Source organism: Hippopotamus amphibius, chromosome 9 (genome assembly GCF_030028045.1).
Source record: "Hippopotamus amphibius kiboko isolate mHipAmp2 chromosome 9, mHipAmp2.hap2, whole genome shotgun sequence".
NCBI lineage: Eukaryota > Metazoa > Chordata > Mammalia > Artiodactyla > Hippopotamidae > Hippopotamus > Hippopotamus amphibius.
The window spans coordinates 22312811-22327748 of record NC_080194.1 but is presented as its reverse complement, the minus strand read 5'-3'; the positions used below and the strand labels follow the sequence as shown (position 1 = coordinate 22327748).

Here is a 14938-nt window from a genome sequence, read left to right as displayed (position 1 = left end):
CAGTCAACATATTTATAATAGATGTTTAAATTCTTCTGATTCCATCCTCTCTTCATTTCCGTTTCTCTTTCTATTGACTTGATTCCCCCGGTTATGTTTTTTAATGTTTTTGCTTCTTGACATGCCTAGTAATTTTGATTGGACACTAGGCATTGGACACTGATGCTAGATAAAGAGTAAACAGATCTGACCTTGTTGAGTTTACCCTATGCACATGCAGCTTAGCATTCAACACAGACTAAGTGCAAGCCATAGTGCAGATCTACAAACTACTTTCAATGGTTCCCTACTTCCTGGGTTTCTGCTGTACAAGTTCCTTACCCCAGACTCCCTGAATTCTTATCTGTGTTCCTCAACTCGGGAAAACTGTGCTCTGCTTACGGTCCTCTTCCCTGCATCAAGATCTGGAATGCTTCTCTAGGCAGTAAATGGGGTTCACTTCGTTTCTCTTTTCTTAGGGATCACAGCCCTTTTTCCACTTTTGTTTATTTTCTGAAAACCATTGTTTTTAGTATTTTCTCCTATTTTTTAGTTGCTTACCATGGGAGCATAATTCTAGTACTTCCATCATGCCGAGAATCATGCAGAATTTCCTGAACTTCACTTTAAATTTTATTTTGGAGACTGCAAATCAGTCACTGAATATAAGGTTCTTGTTAATTCACTAGTTGGTTATTCTTTAATCAGGAAATAATTGTGATAATTCCTTTTGCATGTTAGAAATTACTTATATATTTGTCAGCATTTTACAGAGATAGATATGATTATCATTTATTTCACACACAAAAGTAAAAATTCTGCATTCAAATTTTACCTTAAATGAAAATTTTAATTACACTATAGCTTATTTTCAGTATCAACAAATAACACAAACGTTAGTTATATTAAAACTCTTTCCTAGGTACAAACTGTAAAGTATAAAATAAATAAGATGCAGGGATATAATGTACAGCACAGGGAATATTGCCAATATAGTATAGTACCTTTAAATGGAGTATAATGTTTAAAAATATTAAATCACTACATTGTACACCCGCAACTAATATTGTTAATCAACTATACTTCAATAAAAAACAAAACAGAACAAAACAAAACTCTCTCCCAGGATTGTTCAAAGATTTTAAACATTTTGTTTAAACACAGGTCATTATAAATATACAGCAAAGGAAGTTTATTTCCCCCTATTATTAAAGCATAATTCTAAGTCTCTAAAGTTGTAAATCCAATTGCAAAAATGTAAACATGAATACGTTATTTTCAAAGGCCTATGCATATTATTATTTGTTGAAGAGAAGCAAATCTCAGATTACCACTGAAAAGAAAGTGGCAGCAAGACATGGTATTGAATAAAATTCTAGACCCTGTAGCTTGGATGTTAAATGGTTGCATTGTGTTTATTTTGCTGAAATGCCAGAGCATTGTCTTTTTGAAGTCGAATCACAAAATGCCGCTTGATGTTAGAAATCTGCATATTTTGGTCTGACATGATTTCTTCCATACAGCCTTCAACTTTATGTCCACTAGAAGAGAATAAAATACACATAGAAAAATAAATTCAATCAAAATGTACATATGGAAAAGTTTATACAAACTATAAGTTCTCTGGGGAAAGTCTCAGAGGGAGAAGCCTTTCTTATACAAAAAGAATTGTGTAAAGAGCTAGATATGCTGTTCTAAATTAAAACAAGGTCACATTCAGATAGAAGCCAGATATGGGAAGCACTATTATCAAATCACATCTGGGGATAAATATGATATAAATATTTTTTTTCTATGAGTCAAGCAACAAATGCTACAAGTAGAAAGAATTTGTAGAAACCAAAAATAACAATTTGGGGAAAGGCTAAAGGCATTTATGAACATAATGGATGTGACAGAGATATTAAACATAAGGATTTTTCTTTCCAATCTTATGGTGGGATTGACTGAAAAAGTCAATCCCACCATAAGACTGAAAAAGTATATCATATGCTTCTGTTGAGTGTTTTAAGTCTTGAAATGACCCAAAATGTAGTGAACAAGAGGGACAGATAAGTGGAAATGGAAAGTTTATGTGTATCAGCATCAGCAGGAATTTAACCTTAAAATATTTCAGGATAATTTAAATATGCATGAATATGATAATTAATGATATAATTAGGAGAACACTTTTGTTACAGAGACTTTAAACAGGCAATATGAAAACAAAAAATACTTTTTCAAACTTTTCACAACTGGGTGCTCTAGCCTCATCTTGCATCTTCTGTTCTATGTGTTAATAAATTAAATATATGGACTCAGACCTTTATTTTCATCCCAAACCATTTAAGTTGTACAAAGTAGTGTTATTCTGTGTGGTCTGGTTTTGGTGCTAGCCTTACATTCATTACTGCTTTGCAACAAGATTAGTAGAGAAATCGAGAGTGAACATTTATGTTCATTTATAATAATTTGATATTGCTATAACACTTTGATTGCATGTTACAGAAAGATCAGTCCACAATGGTTTGGAAATTAAACCAAACAAAAGTTATCGTAGCCCACCTATGAGAAGCGGGGAGGACTTGAGCTTAAATAGGAGGTACTATATGTATTTTGGTCAATATATAGATGAAACACTGGGATAGGGTTTTCACAGTAGCTCCTTGCTATTCTTACCCTTTGGTGAGTGGGGAGAAGCCCTTCAGCATAGTGTATACTTTGGACCTTTGAGCCCCTAACATTCTTTTTTTGGGAAAGGGTTTATGTTTTTCTTTTACAGGATATCCGAACTTTCATGACTGCCTAGTACTGCCAAAAGAACATATCTGGATGTTCTGAAGATAATTCCAGAATTTTTGTATTAACAACAATGAATACTAAGTACCAGGCTGAGCTCAGGCTTTTCATGGATCATGCATTTTATTTTTTATATCTGTATCTATTTGAGAGACATTTCAGTTGTCTATGACAGCTCAAGTGAGTTGGTGGGATAATTGATGAAGAAGATTTTGTAGATATTTCTATAAGACACACCTGGTAACTCAAAAAAGAAAAGGGAGCTTTTTAATGGAAAACCCTAAATGGTTTGGTATTGAGGGCAAGTCACAAAGGGAGGAGATCAATGGTACAAGATATCAGCACTGGAAAAGGATAGAAAGAGTAACCAAACTAACTGCGTGAAAATGAATCAAGAGTTAAAGGGTTCAGAAGTGGTGGCAATTGCCATACCCTGTAGAAAGGTGGTCTCAGGAATCTCTTCTTCCCACACCCCACATTATTAAACTTTGTTAAAGGATAGCTGTGCGGATGTAACATATGTGGTGCAGGCATATTTTAATACATATCAGAGAGACCATGATTATGGAGATGGAATTACAAACACTGGTGCATCAGCAAGGGAGGAGCTATGTAGATATTTAAGACAGTACAATAACTCTGTAAAGTTGTGGATTCTGGGTTTCTATGTGGCAATGCATAAGCTCCCTTGAATACACAAAAACAAAGGAAAACAAAGTTAAACTAAACCAAACTAAACATTTATTCATAATATGCGTTTACTCCAGAAACTCTGGGAGGAAGATGAATTACAGAAGGATGATGGTCACAGCCTGAAAAGGAAAGGAAGATACCTTCTTTCACACTAATATAACCTCAGTTCTCTTTAGAGCAGCAAGAAAGCCACTTCAACTTTTTTTTACTGTTCTAAACATACTTGCAGCTAGGGGTGGCCAGTGACTCAGTTTTAATCAAAGAAAAATAAATGGGGGTTCCCAGTTTGACAGGTAAAGAGCTTGGAAATCATCACTCCCATTCTCACAGCAAGAAAAATGCTGACCAGACTAAAAATCAACAACTTTTCTCAGATCCATCAGGGAACTGAGGTCACAGGGCAAACTGCTGTGCTGAAAACTGAAGAGACGAACAGTGCTGCTGGAGCCAATACTGGGAGGAACACAAACTTTAATGGACAAGTTGCTGAGGCTCAGTATGAATTAGCTTGAAAGTTAAAAATCTCCAGCTTGGTGGGGAGTCTTAGGGAGGCCCTCTTAGGGAAACCTTCATATTTCCTTGAATGAAGATCAGAAGTTTAGTTGGATATTTTCCATACCTTATGTAGAAGGGTCTGGATTTGGGCAATTCCCTCTCCCCAGGTCAGTTAAGAATTTGATAAAATCCAAGTTGTTTAGGTCCTGATAAAACAGTTTCCCTTGAGGGCATGCCCTATTAGGAGAACAGAGAACTCTAAGTATTTCAAAATTTTTCCCCTCCCACTGCTGGAAGCAAAGATTTTTCTCTGATCTTCACTCATGTGATCATATCACTAGAAGTAGAAAAAGCATTTGACAAAATCCAACACCCATTTATGATTAAAAAAAAAAACTCTCAGCAAAGTAGCAATAGAGAGGAACTCTCTCAACTTGAAGAACGTCTATTAAACACCTACAGCTAACATCACATTTTTTTTAAGATATTTTTTTGACGTGGACCATTTTTAAAGTCTTTATTAAATTTGTTAAAATATTGCTTCTGCTTTACGTTTTGGTTTTTTGGCCACGAGACATGTGGGATCTCAGCTCCCCAGCTAGGTAGGGGTCAAACCCACACCCCCTGCATTGGAAGGTGAATTCTTAACCACTGGACCGCTAGGGAAGTCCCTAACATATTTAGTGATGAGTAACTAGATGTTTTCCAACTAAGGTCAGGAACTCTTATGAAAAAAAAAATCAAATATGATCTAAAAAATATGAGAAACAATGTTCATTTATAGAAAGACAATAGTATTAAGGTGTCAGTTCTTTTCAAATTAATCTATAGATCTAGCACAATACAATCAAAATTCTAGCAACTTACTTTGTGGACTTTGACAAACTGATTCTAAATTTTATATGGAAAAACAAAAAGACCCAGGGTTGCTGACACAACATTGAAGGAGAAGAACAAAATTAGAAGACTGACACTACCTAACATCAGGATTTACTATAAAGCTACAGTAATCAAGACAGTGTGGTATCGGCAAAAGAACAGATAAATACTCTATTTAATGGAACAGAATAGATAGCCCAGAAATAGACCCACACAGATAGTCAACAGATCTTTGATACAACATAGAAAAGATAGTTTTATCAACAAATGGTGCTGGAACAACCGGAGCAACAGCCACATGGAAAAAAAAAAAGGAAAAATAAAAGTCCAGACACTTAGCTTACACCCTTCATTAAAATGAACTCAAAATGTATCATAGACTGTAAAGTGCAAAACTGTAAAACTTCTAGAAGATAACACAGGAGAAAATCTATGTAACCTCGGATTTGGGAATGATTTTTTAAATACACAGAAAGCATGATCCATGAAAGAAATAATGGATAAGTTAAGCTTAATTAAAATTAAAAACTTCTGCTCTGGGAAAGATACTACTAGAAGAATGAAAACGCAGAGCACAAGGAAGGTAATACACTCTTTCTGCACTTCTGCCCTGCAGTGCAGCAATTGTTGCTGTTGGGACTCATCGTACTAATTCTCAGGTCATTTTTCCATTTAGCTGTTCTGATTAACGCCAAGGACTACATGACCACCCATTTCTCTAACTGGAAAAAGCACAGCCCCAATTCTGTGCAGGAGGATGCAAAACAGAGTTTATTAACAATCAAGTTTATTAACAAGAATTGGAAGAACCAAGGGTGGGGGTGGGGGTGGGATGGGAAACTGCTTCTGATGGCCATAGAGGTGCTGGATTTGAATGCTGTGCAGAGAACGCTCTCATCGTCCACTGGACCGGGTTCTACGGAGTGCAGCAGCCTGACCTTCGGTCATCTATGGGGCACAGAGAACACTCTCATAGTCCACTGGACCAGGTCCCAGCGAACACGGCAACCTGACCTCCTTTGGTCATCCATGGGGTTTATTTACATGGGCTTAACTTTGTTGGAATGCTTCCTGCTGGGCAGCCTGCAGCAGAGATGTGTTAAGATGCAGTTCCATATTCTCTGAGCCACCCCCTTCTTCTGTTTCTGGCTGTGGCCAGAGGGAGTGGCTGGGGACACATTCTCAGGCTGCCCAGCATGGGAGGAGCTTCCGGTGTTGGCCACACCCGGGGGGCAGTTGCTTCCCTCTGGGGCTCCAGTCGTGCTGCCAGTGCAGCTGGTGGAGGAGGAGGCCCCAGGGACCACACTGAGGCGCTGGGCTGGGGGTGGCAGTCCTCTCCTCCAGGCCGGGTGGGGGACTGGCAGGCCTGCTGGTCTTCTGCCCTGACTCCTGGTCTTTGTGCCGCAGCACCTTTTCTGTATGGTAGAACCTCGTGGGTATCAGGATGGACACCTCAGGGCTTGCGGAAGGCTCACCATCACAGCTACTGAGCTCAGCTGAAGAGCAGAGCCTCAGAGTGATGACAGAGATGGTACAGCCCCCACCTCAGGTTTATCAGAACTCTCGCTGCCTGTGCTTGACTCCTGCATCTGGTCCCACCTGGAGCCCAGTGTCTTCACCACTGTCACCCCCGGGTTCTCTTCACAGACTGGCCAGAGTGGCTCCTCCTGGCCCATTTCACCCATGGATGACTCAGGAGGTCCACGGTGTCGCTTCTGTCACTGGGGTTGATGACAATCATTTTTTCAGATTTCTGATTCCTGGTGACGGGTAAAGCGGGATGCGGTATCGCCCGCGTAGGATTTGCTGCTTCAGCTCCCCAAACTGTCTTCCCTTGAAGGGCAGGGACCCGGTTACCACGGTGTGCAGGACGACTCCCAGGCTCCACATGTCCACCGCTGGGCCATAGTAGCTCTCGCCCAGGAACATTTCCAGGGCAGCATAAGCAAGGGTGCCACACAATGTATCAAGCTTCCCCCCTTCTCACACTTGTTGCTGAGGCCAAAGTCACTGATTTTCACATTCATGTGGGCATCTAAGAGGAGGTTCTCTGGCTTTAGGTCCTGCTGTACGATGCCCCTCTGGTGACAGTGCTGCAGGGTGGAGACCAGCTGCCGGAATAGGCTTTGGGCCTCTGCCTCTGTCATGCTGCTGTGGTCCTTCAAATAGCTGAACATGTCCCCTCCACTGAGGTACTCCATCACTAGGCACAATGTCTCCTCAGTGTCAATCACCTCCAGGAGTTTAACGCTATTCGGGTGATCAAGAGCCTTCATGCAATCAACTTCCCAGTAAGGGTCCCAAATCCCGGAGGACCTCAGACCCCTTTCCTTAATGACCTTGACGGCCACCTCTGTCCCGGTCAGGATGTGCCGGGCCAACCTCACCTTCGTGTACATACCTTCACCAATGGTGTGGAGGATCTCGAAGTTCTCAATATGAGCCTCCTTGTCAGCAGAGATGGCCGTGAGGCCCTGCATCATGGTGAACTGCTAACTACACTGACTGACAGAACTAACTAGCAATGCTAAGTATGCCAACTAACAATGCTAACTATACTAACTGTACTAATATTAACTATGCTAATAAACTATTAACTATACCAACTATGCTAACTATTCCAATGATACTAACTATGCTAACTGTACTAATACTAGCAATACTAACTAAAAAAAAACTAAAATAAAATCAGAAAAGAACAAAGGAAAAAAAGAAAAACAAAACAAAAAAAATGGGAAAAATTGAGAAGAATAAAACAAAGAAAATGATAAAAAGACAAAAATAAAGAAAAATGAGAAAAAAGCAAAAAAAAGAGGAAAAATGAGAAAAACAAAAAAGAGTGGAGAAAAAAAGAAGAAAATCAACAAAATGGCAAGAACAAGGCAAAAACATGCTAGCTGGAGGGCCAATGCCATCAGGTCACCAAAAGCAGCTTCCTGGACTCTAAGGACCAAAAACCTGGGCCCAGCTGGGGTATTTTATAGGGTGAATTTCATCACAGTGGTGCTCTGTGAGCAAGGGCAAGAAATGGACCAATCAGGGCTGGGGATAAGCCGCAGTGGTTTTCTCACTTTTTGAGTTCAAGTCCCCTTTACGCTTAGGAAAAAGGATCCCAAAGAGATTTTTCTTTACATGTGTTAATAGAGATTGGTATTTGCTTTGTTAGAAATTAAAATCTGTAGGATGCTTCAATGGCCTTTTCATTTCTAGTTTGAAAATCTGTTAATAATTTTAAAGACCTCATAACATCTACACTTGAAGTATTCAATTCCTTTTCCTTAAACTCTGGTATCAAAATAAATGTTACAACCTAACTGACTTCACGATATAATAGGAGAACATTCTGGTGCATAAGACACTGATAAGGTACATTGTTCATGTCTGTGAACCTGAGGGGAGATTTGCCAGGAGGGTCATGAGCAGATTTCTCACCAGGAGTCTCGGAGGCCAGATGGCAGGGGTGGCTGTATTTGAAGTGTTAAAGGAAAGAAGCTGTTGACCGAGAATCCTATATCTAGCAAAGCTGTCCTTCAAAAAACAAGGGCAAAATTAAGACATCCCCAGCTAATCAAGAGTTTAGAGAGTTCTTAACCACAGACCTGCCTGCAGCAGAGAGATCTTCAGGTTGGAGTGAAGGACCCTGGACAGTAATACAAAGCCTTATGAGGAAATAAATATCTCTGGTAAAAGCAGATAGCTGGGTGATTTGAAAAACTAGCCCTAATATTACTTTGGTTTCTATTTGATTTAAAGGACTAATATAGAACTATAAACACACAAACACACACAAATCATCACCTTGTTTCTAATCCTTTTCTTTTGCGGGGGGTGGTGGATCTGATTTTTCTCTAAAATGAATGTATGTGTCTGACCTCAAGGATTGTGTTTAGAAATCATAGTGTCTCTGTCTTCCGATACAAAAGTAAACCAAGGTCAGGTCCCTTTGAATGCAGCAGCTCAAGAACAGAAGCAACAAGATAGATGGATTTGATCAGTCCCTCCCATCAGGAAGCACCCACAAGCCTCCTAGATAACTTCCTCCACAAGAGGGCAGACAGCAGTATCAAGCAATATCAGCAGTATTTCGTCTTGTGGAACTGAAAACCACAGCCACAGAAAGATAGAGAAAATGAAAAAGCAGAGGATTTTGTACCAGATGAAGGGACAGGATAAAACCTCAGAAAAACAACTAAATGAAGAGGAGATAGGCACCCTTACAGAAAAAGAATTCAGAATAATGATGGTGAAGATGATCCAGGACTTTGAAAAAAGATTGGATGCAAAGATCAAAAAGTTTACCAAAGACCTAGAAGAATTAAAAAGCAAACAGAGATATGCAACACAATAACTGAAATGAAAAATACACTAGAAGGAGCCAATAGCAGATTAACTGAGGCAGAAGGATGAATAAGTGACCTGGAAGACAGAATGGTGATAATCACTGATGAGGAAAAGAATAAGGATAAAAGAATGAAAAGAACTGAAGACAGCCTAAGAGACCTCTGGGACAATGTTAAACATGCCAACATTCACATTATAGGGGTCCCAGAAGGAGACGAGAGAGAGAAAGGACCTGAGAAAATATTGGAAGAGATTCTAGTGGAAAACTTCCCTAACATGGGAAAGGAAATAGCTACCCAAGTCCAGGAAGCGCAGAGAGTCCCAGGCAGGATAAACCCAAGGAGAAACATGCCAAGACATATAGCAGTCAAATTGACAAAAATTAAAGACAGAGAAAAGTTATTAAAAGCAACAAAGGAAAAAAGACAAATAACATACAAGGGAACTCCCATAAGGTTAACAGCTGATTTCTCAGCAGAAATTCTGCAAGCCAGAAGGGAGTGGCATGATATATTTAAAGTGATGAAAGGGAAGAACCTACAACCAAGAATACTCTACCCAGCAAGGATCTCATTCAGATTTGATGGAGAAATCAAAAGCTTTGCAGACAAGCAACAGCTAAGAGAATTCAGCACCACCAAACCAGCCCTACAACAAATGCTAAAGGAACTTCTCTAAGTGGGAAACGTAAGAGAAGGAAAGGACCTACAAAAACAAAAACAAAACAGTTAAGAAAATGGTAATAGGAACATACATATCGATAATTACCTTGAATGTAAATGGACTAAATGCACCAACCAAAAGACACAGACTGGCTGAATGGATACAAAAACAAGACCCTTATATATGCTGTCTCCAAGAGACCCACTTCAGACCTAGGGACACATACAGACGGAAAACGAGGGGGTGGAAAAAGATATTCCAAGCAAATGGCAATCAAAAGAAAGCTGGAGTAGCAATACTCGTATCAGATAAAATAGACTTTAAAATAAGAAATGTTACGAGACAAGAAACGACATTAATCCAAGGGATTAATCCAAGAAGAGGAGATAGCAATTATAAATATATATGCACCCAATATAGGAGCACCTCAATACATAAGGCAAATGCTAACAACTATGAAAAAGGAAATGCAAGGCAGAAACAGAGACACAGGTGTAGAGAACAAACACATGGACACCAAGCGGGGAAAGCGGTCAGGGTTGGGGGGAAATGAATTGGGAGATTGGGATACCAAATCGTACACTCTAAATATATGCTGTTTATTGTCTGTTAAAAAAAAAAAGATAGACAGTTTTGAGGCAATAGGAATAAGAGCAGGCTTCAAGTAAAGGAGCAGAGGAATACTAGTAATATGTGCACAAAAGTCTCAGAACCTGTATTCCAAATACCACATTGAATAATATCATAATAAAAAATATTTGAGAAAAAAAATACAAAGCACAGACTGGGAGAAAATATTTGCAAAACACATATAAAGAACTGGTATCCAAAATATACAAATGACTCTTAAAACTCAACAATAAAAAATAAATAAATAAAAAAGTGGCTTAAAGATCTGAACAGACCCCTGACCAAAGAAGTTATACAGATGCAGATAAACATATGGAAAGATTGTCAATAGTAGATGTCATCAGGGAATTGCAAATTAAAACAGGGAGATATGTGGACACAACAGTCTAAATGGTTAAAATCCCCAAACACTGATAGCATCAAATGCTGGCAAGGATGAGGAGAAACAGAGAACTTTTATTCATTGCTGGTGGGAATGCAAAATGATACTACTTTGGAAGACAGTTTTGCCAGTTTTCTCCAAATCTAAACATAGTTTTACCATATGACCCAACATTTGTGCTCTAGGTACTTCCCCAAATGAGTTGAAAGCTTATGTCCGCACAAAAACCTGCCCATGAATGTTTATAGCAGCTTTATTGATGACTGCCCCAAACTGGAAGCGACCCAGATGTTTTTCAACAGGTGAATGATCCATACAATGGATAAAAAGAAATGAGTTATCAAACCATGAAAAGATATGAAGGAAGTTTACATATTACTAAGTGAAAGAAGCCAGTCTGAAAGACTACATACTGTATGATTCCAACCATACGACATGCTGGAAAAAGTGAAATTATAGAGGTAGCAAAAAGATCAGTGATTGCCAGGGGCTTGAGAGGGGTGAGGGAAGAGAGGAGGGATAAATGTGTAGTTCACAGGAGATTTTTAGGGCAGTAAAAAAGTCTCCTGTATGATACTGTTAATAGTGTAGAAAATGTATGTTTGTGTGTGTGGGAGTGTCTATCAGCTTTATTGAAGTGTAGTTGACATGCACTAAACTGCACATATTTATTTGAAGTGTACATGTTTAAATGTTTTGACACACGTACACCCATGGAACCATCACCACAAGCAAGATAATACATACATGCATATAAAGAGGCTACTTTCCTGATCAAAAAGAACTGATTCAGCAGGTATATACTTTTTGCCCTTTGTCCTGTAACTTTTTCTCTTGGAATGTGGACACAATCTCTACCTATGTAGAAGCTTTTCTGAGATCATGAGAATAAAAGTGAAAAGTGTGAAGGATCAAAAAGACAGCAGGAACCTGAGACTTCTTCAGTGACTTTTGAAACCACCATATCAATCCTAGACTGCCTAGGTCAGGAGTTCTCCTTTGGAGGAAAAAATACTCCTATTTGGTTAAACCATTGCAGTTGAGTTTCTCTCATAAGAAGCTGAAGTTAGAAATTCCTAACTGACATAGCTATTCATTAGTTGGGCTTATAAAATATTTTCTTTCAAAAAGAAAACCAAGGTCTTCCCTGGTGGTGCAATGGTTAAGAATCCACCTGCCAATGCACAGAACACGGGTTTGATCCCTGGTGCAGGAAGATCCCACATGCCTCCGAGCAACTAAGCCCGTGTGCCACAACTACTGAGCCTGCTCTCTAGAGCCCACGAGCCACAACTACTGAGCCCGAGTGCCACAACTACTGAAGCCCACGTGCCTAGGGCCCATGCTCCACAACAAGAGAAGCCACGGCAATGAGAAGCCTGCCCACTGCAATTAAGAGTAGCCCCCACTCACTGCAACTAGAGAAAGCCCTTGAGCAGCAACAAAAACCCAATGCAGCCAATAAATAAATAAATACATTAATAAAAAAAAACTGTAAGAAAACCAGCAGAAAAAAAATCCTTATGATCAGAAATATAACTTTTCACAAATCTCTCTGTAATGAAATATAATCCTGATCCTGGAGACTGCCTGAATAAGGCAAGGGCTCACTACTAAGGTGAAAGTGGAATGGATGAGGAAATTGGGGGATTTTCACCCTGAAGAAAAGTCTGCATATGAAGGGAGGTAAGTTTTCTTCAAATATCTGAAGGACTTTCCAGTAGAAGGGCTATTGGATTTATGACTGGCTGTTAGACATATAATTGGTACCACATGTAAAAGGCTCATGGAGGCAGTATAACGTGGTATATGGAAGAACTTTTAAACCCATGTCAAAGGTATGCAAAGATGGAATAAGCTGGGTTTGGTGTAGAGTTTTCTGATGTTGCCAAGTGTTCAAGCCTAGGCTGAAAAACTATTTGGCAGGAGATTTTGTGATTTATTCCCCAAATAATACAATCCAGAAGATTTAAATGAATAACTTTAGGTAGTCAGATAATATATGCAAAGGAAAAACTGGAATCCAGAACACTGAGATTTCAAAGATCACACTCTTTCCATTAAACCACATCATCTCCAGGAGATAACTACAAAGGAGATTTAAATAACAGATAAGAATTTGATTGGAGGAGTTTTAAGCTACCTTCCCAGATTACAGTTACTGATTTCTCAAAGGAAAGGGGAAAAAAATATTTTAGAGTGTTACAAAAATGAAAAAAAAAAAAAAAAAAAAGGATGTCTTTTGCATTTAAGGATCTGTTAATTTCAGTGGCGCCTCTACACTTACTAGAAGTCCTGGTTCTGGAACAGGGGCAGGCCTTGAAAACCGCTTACTAAATTTCCTCTTCTGTTTCCTTAGGTTTTGCATACGTTCAACACGTTTATCTGTGGACTTTGGGAAAATTAAAAGGAAAGAAAACTTTTTACAGTGTAAATAACATAGCATGCTGACAACAGTTTTGCTTTCTGTTCATAAAAATAGATAAACACAATCAGTGCATACGGCTTTCACAGCTACACAGAAGTAGAAAAAAATACTTTTTGCATATGCTGATTTATAGATGAAGAAAACACTTTGGAGCCTCAGTAGAGTTTTTAAATGAAACTATTTACTCTTGATTTCTGCCTCACTGTGCACAACATGGACAAATAGAAAACAACATTAAAAGGGAAGAATAAATCATACAATGAATTTTGTGTGATTCTATGGTTATAAAGTTCAAAACCAAGAAAAACAAACAATATCCTTTTAGAAGCACGTAGGTGATAAACTGTTAAAGAAAAAGATCTGATTTATAAAAATAAAAGTCAAGATAGTGGTTACCTCTGGAAGAGACATAGGGAGGTGGAATAGGGAAGCAGCCCCTAGGGGAGTCCAAGGATACTCATGTGTTTTCTTAAATTGGAGGTATATTTTGTTACCCTGCTTTAAAATTATGTATGCTACATATATCCTTGTGTGTGCATCACATGTTACATTAAAAAAGGAGAATATAAACCACTTAAGTTATCCTAGTTAAGACTCATTCTGATACTAGTCACAAGATTCTAGAGTCTCAAGAAAGATAACACAGAAGTGTCTAGTTAATAAAACTTCTGTCATATCGGGGAAAACCACACGTAAAGAAACAAGATAAAATCACACCTTTGAAATAACCAGAATTATTTATTTAAACATTACCTGCCTTTCAGTGACGTCTGAAGGATGATGCCATTTTGAGCCTTCCTACATAACACGTAAAATTAAAAAATAAAAATCATGAACAAACAGAAAAATCAGCTATTATTATAGGAAGGCTATGCTACTGTTTTCTACTTATGTAATAAATGCTAATTATCTCAACTGCAAGAGGCTGGATCAGAATAAGAACACCAAAGTAAACACTGGGGTGGAAGATGAGATACTATTATGAGAAAAAATCTGCTGTGAACCATATTACAGGGACTACTGAGATTTATTCTGGAAGGAAAGGGTGTACAAGAAATCCAAAAATTCATGTTTCTGTTGGTACTGAATGTTGTCATGCTGGGTCAATAAGTCATTCAACAAACAGATGACTGTACGTGCCTGGCCCCCAGAAGGCGCGGGGTGGGGCTTTTCCTCCTCCAGGTGGGTCCTGACGCCCAGGATCTAGTCTGCCTCCTTCACCCGGGATTTCCCAACCCCAAAGCACCAACCCTCGTGTAAAGGCCAGCAGTGCGAGTGGCCGAGGCGGCCGCCTAGCGGGGAGGCCGGGCCGGGGCGGCAGAGGCGGCGTTGAGGGCCCGGGAGGACTCACGGGGTTGACTTGGACAGCATCGTCCTCCCCACAGCACAGACACATGCTGCAGAGCCTCGCAGCGCCTCCGCGCCCGCTGCTGGATCCCCGCCCCCGCCAAGTCCTCGCCAGCGCGCCACCTACTGCCCGCGAGCCCCGCCCGGTCCCATCACAATTCTCTTTATCCTGCGGTGGGCCCCGCCCTTTCCCTTAGCCGTGTTCCAATCCCAGTGCACTTAGCGGTGTTCCAATCCCAGTGCAGGGAAGGTGAAGTCCCTAGCCTCGCGGAGCATCTGTGGAATTAGGGATGTCCAGTCACCACAATCCCCTATCTTCTGGT

At 39.6% G+C, this 14938-nt stretch overlaps 1 protein-coding gene across 1 annotated transcript; it reads right to left on the bottom strand.

Annotated features, from left to right (window-relative positions):
* Nucleotides 1-13088: 13088 nt before the first annotated feature.
* On the bottom strand, nt 13089-14664 carry CCDC179 (coiled-coil domain containing 179). Its single transcript, XM_057749332.1, has 3 exons — nt 14620-14664; nt 14022-14066; nt 13089-13232 (listed from the first exon to the last, which is right to left on the bottom strand). The coding sequence occupies exons 1-3, from the start codon at nt 14662-14664 to the stop codon at nt 13089-13091; spliced, it is 234 nt and encodes a 77-aa protein (XP_057605315.1).
* Between the last annotated feature and the right edge of the window lie 274 nt (nt 14665-14938).